The sequence below is a fragment of the Denticeps clupeoides genome, chromosome 19 (genome assembly GCF_900700375.1).
Source record: "Denticeps clupeoides chromosome 19, fDenClu1.1, whole genome shotgun sequence".
In the NCBI taxonomy this organism is placed as follows: Eukaryota; Metazoa; Chordata; class Actinopteri; order Clupeiformes; family Denticipitidae; genus Denticeps; species Denticeps clupeoides.
Genome location: NC_041725.1, coordinates 15,701,558 through 15,720,561, shown reverse-complemented (window position 1 = coordinate 15,720,561; position 19,004 = coordinate 15,701,558). Strand labels below are relative to the sequence as shown.

The 19,004-nt window shown below is 42.4% G+C and overlaps 1 protein-coding gene across 11 annotated transcripts in view; it reads left to right on the top strand.

The window, feature by feature from the left end:
- Positions 1 to 17,671, top strand: part of ptprc (protein tyrosine phosphatase receptor type C) — a 39,229-nt gene extending 21,558 nt beyond the window's left edge. For 3 of the 11 annotated variants that reach the window (XM_028961245.1, XM_028961244.1, XM_028961243.1), the window contains 34 exons: positions 217 to 291; positions 649 to 675; positions 967 to 1,041; positions 1,361 to 1,387; positions 1,570 to 1,614; positions 5,542 to 5,613; positions 5,946 to 6,023; positions 6,718 to 6,732; positions 6,814 to 7,071; positions 7,239 to 7,430; positions 7,858 to 7,956; positions 8,080 to 8,187; positions 9,798 to 9,926; positions 10,013 to 10,156; positions 10,296 to 10,522; positions 10,608 to 10,668; positions 11,022 to 11,130; positions 11,217 to 11,248; positions 11,597 to 11,697; positions 11,780 to 11,870; positions 12,057 to 12,130; positions 12,207 to 12,243; positions 12,321 to 12,418; positions 12,574 to 12,699; positions 12,786 to 12,943; positions 13,242 to 13,377; positions 13,492 to 13,641; positions 13,737 to 13,827; positions 13,911 to 14,044; positions 14,515 to 14,649; positions 14,723 to 14,845; positions 14,928 to 15,088; positions 16,117 to 16,252; positions 16,658 to 17,671. In XM_028961245.1, the coding sequence (XP_028817078.1) occupies positions 217 to 291; positions 649 to 675; positions 967 to 1,041; positions 1,361 to 1,387; positions 1,570 to 1,614; positions 5,542 to 5,613; positions 5,946 to 6,023; positions 6,718 to 6,732; positions 6,814 to 7,071; positions 7,239 to 7,430; positions 7,858 to 7,956; positions 8,080 to 8,187; positions 9,798 to 9,926; positions 10,013 to 10,156; positions 10,296 to 10,522; positions 10,608 to 10,668; positions 11,022 to 11,130; positions 11,217 to 11,248; positions 11,597 to 11,697; positions 11,780 to 11,870; positions 12,057 to 12,130; positions 12,207 to 12,243; positions 12,321 to 12,418; positions 12,574 to 12,699; positions 12,786 to 12,943; positions 13,242 to 13,377; positions 13,492 to 13,641; positions 13,737 to 13,827; positions 13,911 to 14,044; positions 14,515 to 14,649; positions 14,723 to 14,845; positions 14,928 to 15,088; positions 16,117 to 16,252; positions 16,658 to 16,969 (3,836 nt within the window). In that variant the 3' untranslated portion in view covers positions 16,970 to 17,671. Of the gene's footprint in view, positions 1 to 216; positions 292 to 648; positions 676 to 966; positions 1,042 to 1,360; positions 1,388 to 1,569; positions 1,615 to 4,313; positions 5,132 to 5,541; positions 5,614 to 5,945; positions 6,024 to 6,717; positions 6,733 to 6,813; positions 7,072 to 7,238; positions 7,431 to 7,857; positions 7,957 to 8,079; positions 8,188 to 9,797; positions 9,927 to 10,012; positions 10,157 to 10,295; positions 10,523 to 10,607; positions 10,669 to 11,021; positions 11,131 to 11,216; positions 11,249 to 11,596; positions 11,698 to 11,779; positions 11,871 to 12,056; positions 12,131 to 12,206; positions 12,244 to 12,320; positions 12,419 to 12,573; positions 12,700 to 12,785; positions 12,944 to 13,241; positions 13,378 to 13,491; positions 13,642 to 13,736; positions 13,828 to 13,910; positions 14,045 to 14,514; positions 14,650 to 14,722; positions 14,846 to 14,927; positions 15,089 to 16,116; positions 16,253 to 16,657 lie in introns of those variants that run through there. The other 8 variants (XM_028961247.1, XM_028961246.1, XM_028961248.1 and 5 more) reach the window with 8 other exon arrangements.
- Positions 17,672 to 19,004: the final 1,333 nt, after the last annotated feature.

The window sequence follows — 19,004 nt, the reverse complement described above, 5'->3', positions numbered from 1 at the left end:
TAATCCTGGCTCATGTGAGCGCTGTTCCTTCTGTAAAATATGGATTATAGATTAGATAAAAGTATATCTAAAAATATATATAAACTGTGTCTGTCCCAGTTTGAATCCTGCTGGGGGATTTCTGTGAGATAATCTGGTTTGTATTTTCTTATCATTGTGTTTGGTGTCTAAATGGACCAAATTTAAGTCTAAAACAAACCTGGTTCTACCACACAGACAAAACTCCTGCCCCCTCACCCACACGCACCAGCTCACCCACACGCACCAACCCCTCCAATGATGAGGGTCCAGGTAACAGCTTCATCACTGCTTTAGACCACTCCTCATCTTCACCTGGACACCAAGCATCTAACATCAGTTCACACCTCCTCACGTTCACACAACACACCAACAAAAATGTTCAAATGTTCACATGCCTGCTATTAAACACAGAATGTCCCCTTCATTTGGGAAAAGAGCATTAAAATGAACCAGAATATCTGATTCAAAGCTCATATTTTTGATGTATAGAACAATTATGATACCGAGTACACGTCTCTGTACACCGAACACTATAATAGTTTATTTATGAACGTTTTGTAATGGTTCCACTGCATTTCTGTAAGTTTCCTTCTTGATTTGTTGTCTTTGTTCTGTTCTCAAAAACAGACAATAAACCCAAGAAAGGTGACCAAGGTAAATATCATGCTGTCTGATCTTTACATTTCCACCCAGGACCTAAAGCCAGTCACCACTTCTAGACTAGATTATGGCTGTAATCCTGGCTCATGTGAGCGCTGTTCCTTCTGTAGAATATGGATTATAGATTAGATAAAAGTTGATCAAATATATAAACTGAGTCTGTCCCAGTGTGAATCCTGCTGGGGGATTTCTGTGAGATAATCTGGTTTGTATTTTCTTATCATTGTGTTTGGTGTCTAAATGGACCAAATTTAAGTCTAAAACAAACCTGGTTCTACCACACAGACAAAACTCCTGCCCCCTCACCCACACGCACCAGCTCACCCACACGCACCAACCCCTCCAATGATGAGGGTCCAGGTAACAGCTTCATCACTGCTTTAGACCACTCCTCATCTTCACCTGGACACCAAGCATCTAACATCAGTTCACACCTCCTCACGTTCACACAACACACCAACAAAAATGTTCAAATGTTCACATGCCTGCTATTAAACACAGAATGTCCCCTTAATTTGGGAAAAGAGCATTAAAATAAACCAGAATATCTGATTCAATGCTCATATTTTTGATGTATAGAACAATTATGAATATGAGTACACGTCTCTGTACACCGAACACTATAATAGTATAAAGTTTCCTTCTTGATTTGTGGTCTTTGTTCTGTTCTCAAAAACAGACAATAAACCCAAGAAAGGTGACCAAGGTAAATATCATGCTATCTGATCTTTACATTTCCACCCAGGACCTAAAGCCAGTCAACACTTCTAGACTAGATTATGACTGTAATCCTGGCTCATGTTAGTGTGGTTCCTTTTGTAAAATGTGGATTATAGATTAGATAAAAGTTTTAATAACGTTTTAAATTAACCTGGTTCTTCCACACAGACCAACCTGGCCGCTCCACCAACACCTCCATAGATGAGGGTCCAGGTAACACCTTCATCTCTACTTTAAGACCACTCCTCAAGTATCTAACATCAGTTCACACCTCCTCACATTCACACAACACTAACAAAAATGTTCAAATGTTCACATTTCTGCTATTAAACATGTTCCAGACTAGTTCCAGTCATGCTCCAGACATGTTACAGACATGTTCCAGACATGTTCCAGGCATGTTACAGACATGTTCCTGACATGTTCCAGGCATGTTACAGACATGTTCCTGACATGTTCCAGGCATGTTCCAGGCATGTTACAGACATGTTCCAGACTAGTTCCAGTCAAGCTCCAGACATGTTCCAGACATGTTCCAGGCATGCTCCAGACATGTTCCAGACTAGTTCCAGTCATGCTCCAGACATGTTCTAGACTAGTTCCAGGCATGCTCCAGACATGTTCCAGACATGTTCCATTCATGCTCCAGACATGCTCCAGACATGTTCCAGTCATGCTCCAGACATGTTCCAGACATGTTCCAGGCATGCTCCAGACATGTTCCAGACTAGTTCCAGTCATGCTCCAGACATGTTACAGACATGCTCCAGACATGTTCCAGGCATGTTACAGACATGTTCCTGACATGTTCCAGGCATGTTACAGACATGTTCCAGACTAGTTCCAGTCATGCTCCAGACATGTTCCAGGCATGTTACAGACATGTTCCTGACATGTTCCAGGCATGTTCCAGGCATGTTACAGACATGTTCCAGGCATGTTACAGACATGTTCCAGACTAGTTCCAGTCAAGCTCCAGACATGTTCCTGACATGTTCCAGACATGTTCCAGGCATGCTCCAGACATGTTCCAGACTAGTTCCAGTCATGCTCCAGACATGTTCTAGACTAGTTCCAGGCATGCTCCAGACATGTTCCAGACATGTTCCATTCATGCTCCAGACATGCTCCAGACATGTTCCAGTCATGCTCCAGACATGTTCCAGGCATGCTCCAGACATGTTCCAGACATGTTCCAGGCATGCTCCAGACATGTTTCAGACATGTTTCAGGCATGCTCCAGACATGTTCCAGACATGTTCCAGACTAGTTCCAGACATGTTCCAGACTAGTTCCAGACATGTTCCAGACTAGTTCCAGACATGTTCTAGACTAGTTCCAGGCATGCTCCAGACATGTTACAGACATGTTCCAGACATGTTCCAGACTAGTTCCAGACATGTTCCAGACATGTTACAGGCATGTTACAGACATGCTCCAGGCATGTTACAGACATGTTCCAGACATGTTCCAGACAAGTTCCAGTCATGTTCCAGACATGCTCCAGACATGTTCCAGACATGTTCCAGACCTGTTCCAGTCATGCTCCAGACATGTTCCAGACATGTTACAGACTAGTTCCAGTCATGTTCCAGTCATGTTCCAGACATGTTCCAGACTAGTTCCAGACATGTTCCAGACATGTTCCAGACTAGTTCCAGTCATGCTCCAGACATGTTCTAGACTAGTTCCAGGCATGCTCCAGACATGTTCCAGACATGTTCCATTCATGCTCCAGACATGCTCCAGACATGTTCCAGTCATGCTCCAGACATGTTCCAGACATGTTCCAGGCATGCTCCAGACATGTTCCAGACTAGTTCCAGTCATGCTCCAGACATGTTACAGACATGTTCCAGACATGCTCCAGACATGTTCCAGGCATGTTACAGACATGTTCCTGACATGTTCCAGGCATGTTACAGACATGTTCCAGACTAGTTCCAGTCATGCTCCAGACATGTTCCAGGCATGTTACAGACATGTTCCTGACATGTTCCAGGCATGTTCCAGGCATGTTCCAGGCATGTTACAGACATGTTCCAGGCATGTTACAGACATGTTCCAGACTAGTTCCAGTCAAGCTCCAGACATGTTCCTGACATGTTCCAGACATGTTCCAGGCATGCTCCAGACATGTTCCAGACTAGTTCCAGTCATGCTCCAGACATGTTCTAGACTAGTTCCAGGCATGCTCCAGACATGTTCCAGACATGTTCCATTCATGCTCCAGACATGCTCCAGACATGTTCCAGTCATGCTCCAGACATGTTCCAGACATGTTCCAGGCATGCTCCAGACATGTTCCAGACATGTTCCAGGCATGCTCCAGACATGTTTCAGACATGTTTCAGGCATGCTCCAGACATGTTCCAGACATGTTCCAGACTAGTTCCAGACATGTTCCAGACTAGTTCCAGACATGTTCTAGACTAGTTCCAGGCATGCTCCAGACATGTTACAGACATGTTACAGACATGTTCCAGACATGTTCCAGACTAGTTCCAGACATGTTCCAGACATGTTACAGGCATGTTACAGACATGCTCCAGACATGTTCCAGACATGTTACAGACTAGTTCCAGTCATGTTCCAGTCATGTTCCAGACATGTTCCAGACTAGTTCCAGACATGTTCCAGACATGTTCCAGACTAGTTCCAGTCATGCTCCAGACATGCTCCAGACATGCTACAGACTAGTGTGAATCCCTGTTATTCCAGCCTTTGCATCTTTGGGTTTTTCTCCTCCTTCCACTCCAGCATGGGCCCGGGCACTCAGGCAGCTACACCTCACGGTGGGCAGGAATGTTTTTTGCTGGGGGGGACCAGGCAGGGGCACAGAGTAGATAAGGGGTAGCCGGGGGGAATGGGGGTGTGAGCGATTTATTTCTAGCACAAATATGCACGTAAAAGCTGTGACACGTGGGCGGGGCTGACTTCTCACTGCTGACCCTCTGGGGAGCATGGGGAGTGTGACCATCAGTGGTGGCACAGTCAGCCCCAATGAAACCAGAATGCCAACAAACGCTGGCGTCGGGGTCGCCAGGACAGGTGGCAGCCGGTAAGGGTGGAGGCTCATGGTGGTCAGATGTTGTGCTCACCGCACCATTGCTCGACCCTTGCCCACTGATGCCTATGCTGAGACGTGAGGGACGCCCTCATCCCCTGGTCGTCGCCTTCTACACCTGCAGTGTCTTGTGTTCTGTCATGCCACACCTGGAATTGGGGGAGGCAAATGCCCTCAACATTGTGAGACTGAAATTTTTTTATGAATGAAAACATGGCTCTCAGTGGCTGGAAACACACAACACAACACTGGTACATGGCACACATTACGTCCGTTCTAGATTGGGGAATGAAACCTAAGAAACAATAAAGGGCACTGGGACAATACAAACAGCAAACTAGTGTGCCCTGGTGGGGCTGGGCACCGTGACCTCATAACAAATGATAACACATAACAAATGGTATGATAACACATTTTTTACAGTTCTAGACCAAATTATTTTTAAAAGATCACATTTTATCTGAAGCTTGTCTCAGCTCTCAATGTACCAAACCCTCCTGTTTTCTACTCTATCCAGTCTGGTTTCAATTCTATGGCTTTACTTTACTGAACTGTTGTACTTTCACCTGGTTCTGCCCCACACAGCTAAAACTTCAGTCCCCCCAACTTCCACTAACACCACCTCACCTCCACTCATCACCGCTTCAACATACAAGACACCAGGTACCAGCTTCATCCCTCCTGTAGATTCTGCATCATGACCGTCACATCGAGGAGAACTGAAAACTCAGTCAGTTCTTGTTACTGAACAGGAGCCCAGTAACTTACCACCTCTCACCATAACCACTTTGTCCCAGATTAACACAGTTCTGGCCAGTGTGGTGTAAACCATCCATGACTAACAAGATATTTGCTGTTATTCAAAAAGAATACATGTTTTCTGACGTGATTAAAGTGGTCTACACATCATTAAGTATGTTTCTATCTAAAGCCATAAAGTAAAGTCAGTGATCCTTTTGCTATCAAATTGAAGAACATTTTTTAATCTAAGGAGGCCGTTAGTTCAAACTGGAAAAAGAACATGTTAAACTTTTCCACGTCCCTGAGCTGCCTTTCTTTCATGCACTTTTCAGCTTCTACAAACACCACCATTCAATCTTCCACGCACAGCAGCTCCAACACCACCACCAACACCACCTCTCCAGGTAACAAACGCCCTGCAGCATGTCTGCACCCAGGCAGACATGGATCTCAGGTTCCCGTATTTGTCTGTTCCTGGCTTAACGTCTTTCAAATGGTTTTGTCCAGTCTGAGTTCCACGTAACCATAACCATAAACATTTGACATGTCCAATGTACAAATTTTTACTCTAAAAATTTCAATAAAGCTCAATAATACATTTTGGGTTTAGCATCTAGTGAGGATGTGAAGCTGCTGCCCTCAATGGACCAGAATCTCCTAATTTTCATTCTAAAATATTCATTTTATTTCTACCTTCCTGACCTGTTGTAATTTCACCTGGTTCTCCCTCACAAAGCTAAAACGTCAGACATCTCGACTTCCACTAACACCACCTCACCTCCACTCATCCCCGCTTCAATAGACAAGACACCAGGTACCAGCATCATCCCTCCTGTAGATTCTGCATCATGACCATCACATCGAGGAGAACTTACCACCTCTCACCATAACAGTTATGGCCAGTTATCATACATTCCTCCACACACATCAGCTCCATCACCCCCACCTCTCCAGGTAACAAAGCACTTGCCTCAGCTGTAGCACCCGTGCCTCATGGGTTCTTCCCCAACAGAGCTCGGTAATGCTTTGTGAGTTTCCTCCAGTGTGTGAGTGGGTTGCTTACATTAAAATCCATACACAGTGCAGATAATTCATAAAAAAAAACAAAAACACAATCATCACACATTTCTTCATTGACCGTAAGGTGATAATAAGGTGAAGCACTTCTCTGTCCATCCTCTGTTTACTTCTTGCATAAATACGTGCTGCATATGCTGAGAAGGAGTGCAGAAATCACATCTTTTTTTATATAATAAAGTAAAGCATTTTAGAAATTTCACAAGGTGATTATTAAAAAGCGTAATAAATGCTAATTCACTCATGTGCACTTATCTTTAAATCACTTCTGCCTGCAGTCTCAGCAGAATTATTACCTTAAAATTCCGGACCCAACTATAAAAACAGCCCTGTGCGCTTCATTATTTGGTGTTTTATTTTTCTGTAAATTCTGCTAAATGTCTGAGCGGCCCTTCCTAATTCATATTCTCTCTTCCTCCTTTCCCCACCAGGAGCACACACTTGTGGTGAGTTGCATGTTTTTTATCATTTCAAATGTTCTCTGCAGTGTCGTAGTGGGTCTTCAACGCCACCCTGGTATATTTCAGGAAATGGAACACGGCTAATAGCCGAGGCGATTGACAACGGTATAAAGATCAATGTGAACATCTCTGGTGTGGACTGCTCTGTGGACTACTTTCACGGCAACTCAAGCAAGAATCATTCCAAACATTTCATCGGCATGGATGGCTGTTTGCTGAAGCCACTGAATCAGTGCACCACGTACAACATCAGTGTCCGTTGTACAGACACCCATGGCACTTGTGTCCATCAGAATCAAACAACGGTTAAAACAAAAGAACTAGGTAAGAGCAGAAATATACATTTATCCAGATATTTAAATTATGTTTAAAACCCAGTTCTAAATCCCAAGTTTAAATCTGAATCACTCTACTTCCAATCTGCCAATATCAAACACCCTCATTAGAATCTCTGACGACTTTAAAGCCTGTTTTTCATCATTACTTTTTAGAAGAAGATGATTTTATTACAGAATGGCACCTCAATCGCTCAACATCTCAACAAGTGTGTTTTAAAACCAGCTGGAAAAACTCTAAAGAAAACTGTTTCGATTTAAGTCAAGATCACACATGCAAAAATGAAGCCTTCACTTTAAACCAAGAGGGATGTCAGCAAGTAAATAAGATCGTGTTCATCCCCCCAGGTATGAGTTCATCTCATTCTGCTCTTCTCTGCTATGTAGGGATTCAACAAACATCTATATATCTGACATTATATATCTATAATATATATAACATTACAGTGTTGTTGTTATTATTATTATTATTTTACATTATTCTCACTGTGTTTCACTAATTCTTATAATATGGGCAAACCATAGAAAGATAATGTTAGATAATCACACCACTTTATTGTACATTGAAGGACAGAGAGTCCTGCTGGCAAAATATAGTTCTCATTCAAACAAGTAAATCAGGGTATAAATACTACAATTTACAATACAGTAATTGTACTGCAGCCTCTCTTTCTGGAATCATTTCATATTTTTTCTGTATCCATTCTGTATGTAACAGAATGTTTGTATGTGTTTGATTATGACTTTATTATCTTCTGAATTCTGAACATTGCAGTTATTAAACTCCCACAACTGGGTGGCTTTAACGCCAACTGGACATATAAAAACTTACCTTCAAATTGCAATCAAACATATGTGACAATCACTTGTGAAGGTAAGTCATCAAATGTGGTCCAGTTTGCATTGGTATTGCAAAATATGTCAATTAATGTATAGAAGAGTTAATCAAGCAAATGAAAAAATTCTTTTTTTTTTTTGCATTTTCATGCATTTACAGCTGAGAACCATAGAACTGTGGAAACTTTGACACCCTACAGAGAATACACATGTACAGGGATTTACAAAAACGTCACTATCGCATCTGTGAAATATAAACCCACATGTGGTGAGTAAAACTACATATTATTTTATTATTATGTTGCTCACTGTGGTCTTCCTGCTATTATGATAGGCATGTTTCAGTATATTTTATACATACGGTACTGTGCAAGGCACCAATATAAACCAGTCAAAATAAAACCACTGTTTATCTAAGTCTTTATGTCCCCTAAATATTGGGCAAATGCTGATTTATTTAAAGTGCTTATTTCAGAATTTCCTTATTTTCTATGAAACAATGACATGTTGTGTGTAGAGAAAAAGACTCTGATACCTTGTCATTCCCCCAATTCTTGTAGTGTCACGACACCAAAGAAGGGAAGGACCATTTTATTTTAAACTGGACAAACACATAGGGCTGTACTTTGGGCAAATGAAAGGTTACACTCATTCGGGGAACACACACACACTTCACCTACACAGAGACACTCCAGAGTCACACTGACTCCAGCCCAATGTCCAGACTCAGTAAAACCGCAGGCGAGGTCTACTAGGGGTTCGCCCACCGACAAAACCCACTCAGCAACACCACATACTGACGCCACGCAGACACACAGTGACGGACAGATGGCAAATACCGGACCCGGAACACTGGTGCAGGTACTCCTATAAAGGAGGGAAACCGGGTAGAGGTTAATCAGGAAGGGGCGGGGCCTGCACTCAGTGACCTGGGGCCGGTAATCATGCCCAGCTCACGCTGGACGCCGGGGAGGATCGTTGCATGAATTATTGGCACTTTCATTTTTAAATCAGTTCTATTCGCATGCTGTGCACTTTTCTTCCTGAACAATTTCAGATGAAAAGCCTTTTTTTTTTTTTTTTAAATCGAGACAGAAAAGAGCATATAGAGCTGTCCAGATACACATTTTATTATAGTAGCTGCTCGTTTCCAAACCAACCAAGATGTATTTATAATAAGGTTATGGTTATGCAAAGATGTGGTTAATGGAAATAACCAGGAGAGAAGAGTTTAGACAAGTGGAATACTACACCTGAAAGATGAAGCAAAAAAAAAAAAAACGAAACAAGAAGACCATGCTATCCAAGAAATGGGGGTCGCGATTCTACCAAACTCACACAATCTCTGGACAATTTACTCCAGAAGATAGAGGCTTTTCTTATAGTCCTGTGTCCTCGCAGTAAATGACCCTCTATGGAGTCAAATGTAAGGCAATCATCCTGAGATCGACCTCAGTCATAGATGCCATGGCCTGATGTTTGGAGACTTTTGGAACAATTTGAATAAATGTAAAGAACAGTGCGCTGGATTTCATCTGAAATAATGCCATTAGGGAAAAAGAATCTCCAAAAAAATAAATCAAAGAACATTAAAAATGTTGCGCATGTTGTGTCAGATTTGCTTGAAATAATGAGTGTTGTGTTCAGAAGTCAGAAACGACCACACTTACTAATATATCACATGTTCAGGGTCATGAGGTTACAAAGTTGTCTTAATACATTCATTTAAGTTATCTAGACTCGTTTTCTCCTTAAATGTCAAGAACTGATCTTTATGTCGTCTCTCACAGAGACACAACGCAGGACGCCATCTGCAGTACAGTGGACACACTTGGTGACGTGTTTGATGGATAATAACATGCTTCATGTCTCCTGCAGATTTGAATCAAGATTTGGAAATAAATATTGAGAATACGTCTGCTGTTTTTAATTTGATGAAGAGGAGCAGTAATTGTAGCGTTGAGTCATTTATCTATCGTGTTGCTTGTATTCCTGGCCCCCATATAGGTTGGTTTGCAGCTTTTTTTTTATTTCACCGTAATATCATAAGATATGAAAAATGTAAACATTAATTAAATAATTCTGTTCTTCAGCTCAATTTGATGGTCGATATCATGAGTCACAGAATCTCAGCAAACTGGAACCATATACAGAATATGAATGCACAACTACTGTGATTTATAGTGGTAAAGAAGTAAAGACAATTCCAATTGACCCATTCAAAACCAAACCAGGCAGTAAGTGTCAAATATTATTTTCAATTCATGTAAAAAAAACATTGTCAAATGAATACCCAAATATTACATAATGTTTTCAGCAAGATCACAAAAAATGTATAAGTTTTGTTGTTCATTATATATCCATATGATTTTATAGGACCTGGGGAGATGACAGAGCTAAGAAAAGCAGAATTGTCTTCCAATAATGCCATTACAGTAAAGTGTGTAGAGCTAAAACCTACAGAGTGGAAAGGACAGCAAATGACCTACTATGCAAAACTTTATTTATCTGGTTCAAAAAATGCAGTCAAAAGTGAAAAAAAGGAAAGTCCTTGTTCATTTACATTTGAAGACCTCAGCTACTTTACCACATATACGGTTGAGGTATGGATGAAATGTTGCTTTAATTCATCAAATTTTACTGTCAGCAAATAATCACTTTAATGAATAAAATGTCTCTTGTCATCAGGTTAGAGCCTGTAATGAGGAGTTGTGCAGTCATGCTAGAGAAAAGGAAATTTCTACAAGCTGTAAGTATTGCTTATAATTTAAGCATTTCTAAAATATTCTATAGTTATATTCTACACTGTACACACAATTATTAAAAAAATACAACCATGTTAGCATAATATTTTTACATAATTTTTTACCAAAAAATTTGGAATAGACTAACACAAATATTTTGGGTACCGCTCCACTAATTGAATATTTCTGATCTAATTCTAAGAGAACCTGAATAATAACTCCCAAAACGATGACCCTTCTTTGAATAGACCACGTGATTGAAAATATCAGTAAATGATAATGCATAATATTCAAACTGAAATGTTCTTCAAACTCTGTGTGCTTTTTATGCTTTTTGACACTTTAAACCCTTTTTCAGACAATCACAAAGCAGTCATTGGAATCCTTATCTTCTTCATCATCCTCACCTCAATCGCTCTCCTTTTCGTCCTCCATAAAATTTACATCCTTCAGAAGAAAAACTCAAAGTAAGAAGCCAGCTTTCTAACGTACCTGCAAGCTTTTTCAACTAATTTCAGTGATTTTTACAGTCAAAAACTCTGTTTACCCACAGTGAAAGAGGAGAAGCGATCCCCCTTAGCAGAGGTATGAATCTTTGTTAAATTTAATGATTTATTATTTCATTATTACTGATTAAAAGTTTTAGTTTACCTGTGAAAGAAATCAATCAGTTGAATTTTGATTAATGCACACTGGAGTAATAGGTTTCCTAGACCACAAGGGGGCGACATAAAACCATGCTACTTTGATCACACATGTTCACAGCCAGACAGCTGCATCCAGTGGTGCTTCCATATAAGAAAACGATTGTCCTTCAAACCCATTTATTTGTCTTAAAAAAAAAAAAAATTTTCTTCTGTACGACTGTAAGCTTATTCATAGCTGTGGTTTCATTGCCCAGTGACTAGCGGGCTGTCATGATATCGTACACAGAGCCCTTGCTGAATGTGGACCCAATTGCATCAGAAACACTCCTGGACACCTACAAGAAGAAGATCGCTGATGAAGGGCGCCTCTTCATGCACGAGTTTCAGGTGCACGTTCACACTCGTTTTCCTGAATTCACTGATTTGGGAGGCATGCGGGCCCTGACACTTTGCCTCGTGTTCGATTTAGAGCATCCCGCGGATTTTCAGCGAATACACAATAAAGGAAGCCAAGAGGAACGAGAACCAAGTGAAGAATCGCTACGTGGACATTCTTCCATGTAAGAATTGCACATGACGATGCCATCGTGTGGTGTTTAAAGATCTGGTCCTGGGGTCCCACTGTCAGTTTCAGTGGCCCATCTCAGTTTTACCAGCAGTGGGTCTCCAGGGCTGGATTTGACTGTAATACCAACACGGAGGTTTATCTTGTGCTTTGTTAATGGAGGTATACATTTGTTCTTTAGACGACTACAACTGTGTCCAGCTGTCCAGGACTGCGGGAGACGGGTCTGATTACATAAATGCGAGTTTTATCGAGGTTAGTGTTCGTTCGGTGGGTTGGGCCTGCTCTACACGGTTCCCATCTTTTATGTTGGTGTTTTTCACCTCCACAGGGTTTCAAGGAGCCAAAGAAATACATCGCCGCCCAAGGTACTAATCGATAGCCCCTTTGATCACAGAAGACAGGCTGGCATGGCTTCCTCAACACTCTGTTTTCATGCTTTTAGGCCCCAAGGATGAGACCATCGTGGATTTCTGGAGAATGATTTGGGAGCAGCAGTCCTCGATCATCGTCATGGTGACTCGCTGTGAGGAGGGGAACAGGGTGAGTAAATGATACTCAAGCCCATACTTGATTCTGTCATTCTAAATTAGCCTAATTTATTACGTGATGCTTAATAACATCCATTTATGTGTCAGGCGATTATGATACATGAATTATCGTACAAACAAAAAAAATATCTTCTTTGCATCATGCAGAACAAATGTGCCCAGTATTGGCCATCCGTGGACAGAGACGTGGAGATCTACGACGACTTCGTGGTGAAGATCAAGGGGGAGGTTCAGTGCCCTGATTACATCATCAGCCACCTCACTCTCACCAACGTGAGTTCCTGAAGGTGCAGAACGAGACGTGCCCCGGCCGCCCGCCGAGATCCTCACCCCCCTGCCTGTTTGATTGTGTTTGCAAGCGCAAGGAGAAGGTGTCTGAAAGGGAGGTGACCCACATCCAGTTCACCAGCTGGCCCGATCACGGGGTCCCCAGCGAGCCGCAGCTCCTGCTGAAGCTCCGCCGCAGGGTCAACGCCTTCAAGAACTTCTTCAGCGGCCCGATTGTGGTCCACTGCAGGTAAGGTGGTGTGTCTCCTCCGGGAGACACTCAGCGTTCAGTGTCTTGCTCAGGGACACAATGGCAGAAAGTGGGGTTTGAACCTGTGGCTTTTTTAAACAAGTGTGGGTTCCCGCTGGGTTACTACCAACCCCTGTATTGGATAATTAGTTGCTGAAACAATCAATTCAAAAAGAAGAAGAAGAACAAATATTTCTAAGGCCAAACATTTCCCATGAATGCCCTCCCATGGAAAGTGGTGCTCTGGGTAGAAATCTTCTCAGCTGGAACTGTTAACTGTGATTCGGTGACATTTCAGCGCCGGCGTGGGCCGCACAGGAACCTACATCGGCATCGACGCCATGATGGAGAGTCTGGAGGCCGAGGGGCGGGTGGATATCTACGGATATGTGGTGAAACTGCGGCGCCAGCGCTGCCTCATGGTGCAGGTGGAGGTGAGGCCAGCCTTGTCACCATGGCCGCCGCCATCGGTCCAAGACTCGGGGTGTCACGGGTTAAATCTAATCCGCACTGTGTGTGTGCGTGTGTGTGTGTGTGTGCTCTCCCAGGCTCAGTATATCCTGATCCACCAGGCTCTGATTGAGCACAACCAGTTTGGAGAGACGGAAATCCCGCTGAGTGAACTCCATTCCGCCTTCACCACTCTCAATGAACGGGACTCCAGGAACGAGCCCACGCTGATGGAGGCGGAGTTCCAGGTTCTTTTCCTTTTTCCCCGCATTCAGCCACACAAACCTTGAAACTCAGTGTTATGATACTGAGGGTTTATTTCTCTATCTCACCAATTACGCAGAGACTTCCAAAGTACAAAAACTGGAGAACCTCCAACAACGGGATGAGCGAAGAGAACCAGAAGAAGAACCGCCACTCTTCATTTATTCCATGTAACAACGGAGCATTTTGCAGTCAGTCATTCCCACTAAATTGTGGATTTTGAAATAAATTTGGACACATTTTATGCTCACAGATGATTACAACAGAGTTCAAATAAAGTTAAACACCGAGAACAGCACTGCTAGTGACCACGAGGAAGATGAAGATTACTCATCAGATGAGGAAGAGGACGAACCCACCAAATACATCAATGCCTCTTTCATTGACGTAAGTCTGCGCAGAGAATTGATTTGTGGAGTTGTCACCCAATGTCAAGCTATGTCAACCCATTAATGCATGGTTGAAACTAACATTTTTATAATTCAGTATTATAATATATTATATAATAATATATAATGAAATGTTTCATGATTGCTTTGACATTAAAGACTTAAAGACACTTTCAATGACATGACAATGATATTTAGCCGCAGCCGGTCACATGATCTCACATTTATAAACATTGAAACCAGGCAGAATGAAGGTGAGATGGGTTGGATTTTAACCATTTTTTAAATATTAATCTGCACCACGATATCGTTAATAATCATTATAAACATACATTACACACCAATATTAGTTCATGGTTTTGCAGTGGAATATAAAATATGTATCTTCTATAAAGTATATTGTAAATTTGACATTTTAATATTTAGTATTTTTAATATTTAATCTTTATTAACACTTCCCTGCAATAGGGATACTGGTGTCCCAAAAGTCTGATAACTGCTCAGGGACCACTGCCTGGCACGATTGCAGATTTCCTGGAAATGATCTACCAGATGCGCGTCAAACACGTGGTGATGCTCACCCCATGCACGGAGGGAGACCAGGTAATGGACAGATCTCGTGGACAGTCCTGGGGACGCGAGAGTGGCTTCGCTTCATGTTTCTCAACGTTTCCAGGAGCTCTGCGCTGAGTACTGGAGCGAAGAGAAGAAAACGTTCGGGGACATGGAGGTCCAGGTGACGTCGACCACAAGCTCCTCAACGTTCATCACCAGGAACATCAAGCTTCTGCATTCCAAGGTAAAAATGCACTTTCATCGCTCTCCTGTTATCTTTTCACATCAAAGAGTGGCAGCTAACAGCGTGGCTCCACCCCCTTCAGAAAACCAGCACCCATGAGGTCTGTCAGTACCAGTTCCAGAAGTGGCCCCAGGGCGGCCTCCCCGAGAACCCGCAGGACCTGACCAACATGATCAAGGCTATCAAGCAGGGCATCGGCTGCCGCGAGGAGGAGAGGAGCGTCCCTGTGATGGTTCACTGCGAGTGAGTGGATTTTAATACATAATAATCAAATGGGGCCACCTATGACCTTGCAGGTAAGGAGGTGGCCTCATAATCAAAGGGTTGTGGGTTCAAATCCCGAACCACCAAGGTGCAACTGAGGTCCCACTGAGCAAAGCACCGTCCCCACACACTGGTCCTCGGGCGCCTTTCGTGGCTTCCCACTGCTCACCAAGGGTGATGGTTAAAGATGAACCAAGTGGTGCAGGTGTGGACACAACCCGGGTCCCACTGTTTCAAAAGATGAACTCTGAGCATCATCATGGCCGTGGACAATCGTAGAAATGATGCACTTCTTACACCCATGACTCCTGTCAGCCCACTGCAGTGATGCCTACTGCTCGCTCTTGCGGCCCGGGACGCGGGTCCCTCTCTGAATTAGTCCTTCATGTGGGTTTTTTCTAGGGAGTTGTTCCCCGTGTCCAGAGAGGGAATATTCACTACATATTGTCAGTCTACTATTAAATGGGAGTGTATGGAGATCACGGGATCTCAGCCTCCCCTCTAAGTGGTGAGGGTCAGATGTAGCGTTGCAAGATGACTTTATTAAACATAAATGTGAACAGAAACCAAAAATCCTTGAGTAAATTCAGCTCTCACAGGCGGTTTTTACTCATGCAGGTGATAATAGACGTTATTATTCATTTTTAGCAGTCAGACAGAGAGCCAGACAAGGGTGTTCCAGAGGAACTGGGATGTGACACACGGCCATTTTTACTGGCAGTAGATTGATTTGGGTTTTCATTTTGTATAGGTAGTTATGTATTATGGTAGTTACCCATTGTACATGTGTAGATACCGATTGGACATTGTGTAGATAAATACATATACATATTTATTTTTTGCTTCTCTTACCTTTGTTCTATCCACTTTCTGCCGTGACAATGCAATTTCCCTTTATCTTATCTTATCTTATCTTATCTTATCTTATCTTATCTTATCTTAGTGCATGCGCTACTCTGGACCACCGCACAAATTTAACTTTTCTTGCCACCCCCCCCCTCTCCCAGTAATGGCTCGTCCCGCAGTGGGACCTTCTGCGCCCTGTGGAACATGATGGACAGCGCCAGCACTGAAAAACTGATCGACGTTTTCCAGGTCTGCAAGGTTCTGCGTAAGCAGAGGTGGGGAGTCGTCGCCCATTTCGTAAGTGGACAAATTCACATTTCCCCAAAGCAGAGTGACTAATTTATTATTATTGCTTTGCTGTTACTATATTATTATAATGATGAATAAGATCATGTGTCAGTTCTGCACTGAGTCGTTACGGCAGTGCTGACCGAGTGACCTGTCGGGCAGTAAAGGATGTGGTTCAACCTCAACACCTGCAACTTCACCGTGACTTGGATTCTATGTCAGTGTGCCAAGTGTTGCTCAGTGTTGAAAAAGTTCATATTTCTGCAGCAAAAATTATTTGTGTTTCATGTAACTAGCAATTGGTGTAATAATATAATGATATGAATGTGACAACGTAAAACATGTAAAAATAACAAACAAAAATGACAAAGAGGTTTGAAGAAAAAAAAGCACCCTGTTGTTTTGTCTGAACAGGAGGATTACCAGTTCTTGTACAAAGCCATGGAGAGGGCGTTCCCCATACAGAACGGTGACATGAAGTTGACCTCCAGCACAGCCTCGACCCCGACCACTGACCCGGCCCCAGAGGCGGCCCCGACCCCAGCTCCGGCCCCGGCCCCAGCTCCGGCTCCCGCGGTCGTGGACTCTGTGCAGATTGTGAACGAGGAAGCCCAGTCTCCCGATGGCGAGACGGAGAAGACCGCTTTGCTGCCGGCAGAGAGCACCACCGAGCCCCCCGACCAGCCGAGCCCCACCAACGGCCCGACCATTACAGTCGAGGTCTAACAGCAACTCAGGGAAACTAAAATGAAATAGAATTCAAATGGCCTCCATATGTATAGAAATGATTTTTTAGTATTTTTGTATTGGGATAAATGTTAAAGTAAAAAAGGATAGTCAGAAACGGTATATTGATTTCACTGAATGTATTGTAAAGCTAAAATATGACAAAATAATTTTAATTTCTAAATAACTAAATTATAAATGTTTTTGAGGATTAGTTCTAAACATTTTTTGTATGTTTTTGGATGGTTTTCTAATATATTCCTTTTTGCATATAATTGGCATGAGCATTGGCTTAACTTTTCACTACATAGCTGCACTCAAACTAAAGGGTGTTTCTCAAAGTCAAGGATCCTTCCATGTTAGGAGGTCCATCAGGGACACGCAGGACTCCTTCTTAGCATCTACAAATGATCAAATGGCCTCTTTTTAATGGCCAACCTTTGACATTTGTCCATCCTTGACTCTGACAAATACCCCAATGTTTTGCTAATGCTTTATTGTGGACAGTTTGTTCTATGGAACAATGCACTGAACACATCAGGACCACACCCCACATACACACCTGTGGGACATCCCATCAGCCTTCTGCCACTTATTTTCCTGTGCAGCTGTGAGGTTTGAGATGTAAAATACTTTTGTTGAGCAGGTGAACGTTACAATGCAGCATGAAATTAAAATTCTCTTTGTTTAAAATACCTGAAACATGCAACACAGACTCTTATTTGGCAGTAAATGGGATGAAATTAAAATATAATACATTTACATTTATCAGATGCCCATATTGTGAAGTGATTGTCACATGTGATACACAGCAGCACAGCACACGGTGCACATTTGTCCTCTGCATTTAACCCATCACCCTTAGTGAGCAGTGGGCAGCCATGACCAGCGCCCGGGGAGCAGTGTATGGGGACGGTGCTTTGCTCAGTGGCACCTTGGCGGCTCGGGATTCGAACCGGCAACCCTCTGATTACGGGGTCGCTTCCTTAACCGAGCTTACAATCAGTAGTTACACACAATATAGTCAGTGTACTGATTGTATAACAGTCAAAATTTGCTGTCCCCTCAAAACATCTAAACACACATCCATTAATGTCCACAATGTGAAATACTGCATATAAATCATGATAATTAAATTGAATTTCATATATTCTAAAAACCATTCTGGTATCCACAGACACCAGGAATCCAGTGTAAGTCGGTTGACATATTTAAACGTTAGTCACTTGAGATATTCAGGATAGATGCGGTGCTGGTGCTGATTTCCCGTCAAGGTGCTCTGAACATCTGTTCAAAATTCTCTCTGCGCTTAAGGTGACCCAGTTGCCTGCACGTTACCATGGCTTTCAGAAAGATACTTCAAAAGAGTGAAACCCATCCTCACATTTAACCACTTTCACATACAACATTTCATTCAGACACACACATATTTATACATTTACATTTATGGCATTTAGCAGACGCCCTTATCCAGAGCATCTTACAATAAGTATTATGTACATATCATATATACACACAGGGGCCAGTGGAGGCCTAGTGGGTGAGGAAACGGACCCCTAATCAGAAGGTTGCTGGTTCAAATACCAAACCGCCAAGGTGCCACTGAGGTGCCATTGAGCAAAGCACCGTCCCCAATTTCTTCAAGGTGTTGGTGTTTGTAATCAAGTTCGGTTGTATCTTCAGTGTCACCTGTCTGCAACGAACTCTTCCAAAAAACAGATATGATTAATGTGACACTCATATATGAAAAATGATTAAAAAGCTGGTTATATGCTGTTTAAGGAAATATAGTTGAATAAAAGACAGCAGTAAATTGAGATGAACAGTAAAATAAGAAACTGTTTAAATGGATATAAATGAATACATCAACTTTATTTTAAGTTTCAATTATTTCCTATTCGAAATGTATTAGTTTAAAAAACGCAAGAAGGCCTTGCAGTACCACATACATCCACATCCTGTCGCTGCAGTACAAGATTACACGTTAATAAACGTGTGTTGCCAAATCTGCTTAATATGAACGGTACGCGGGTTG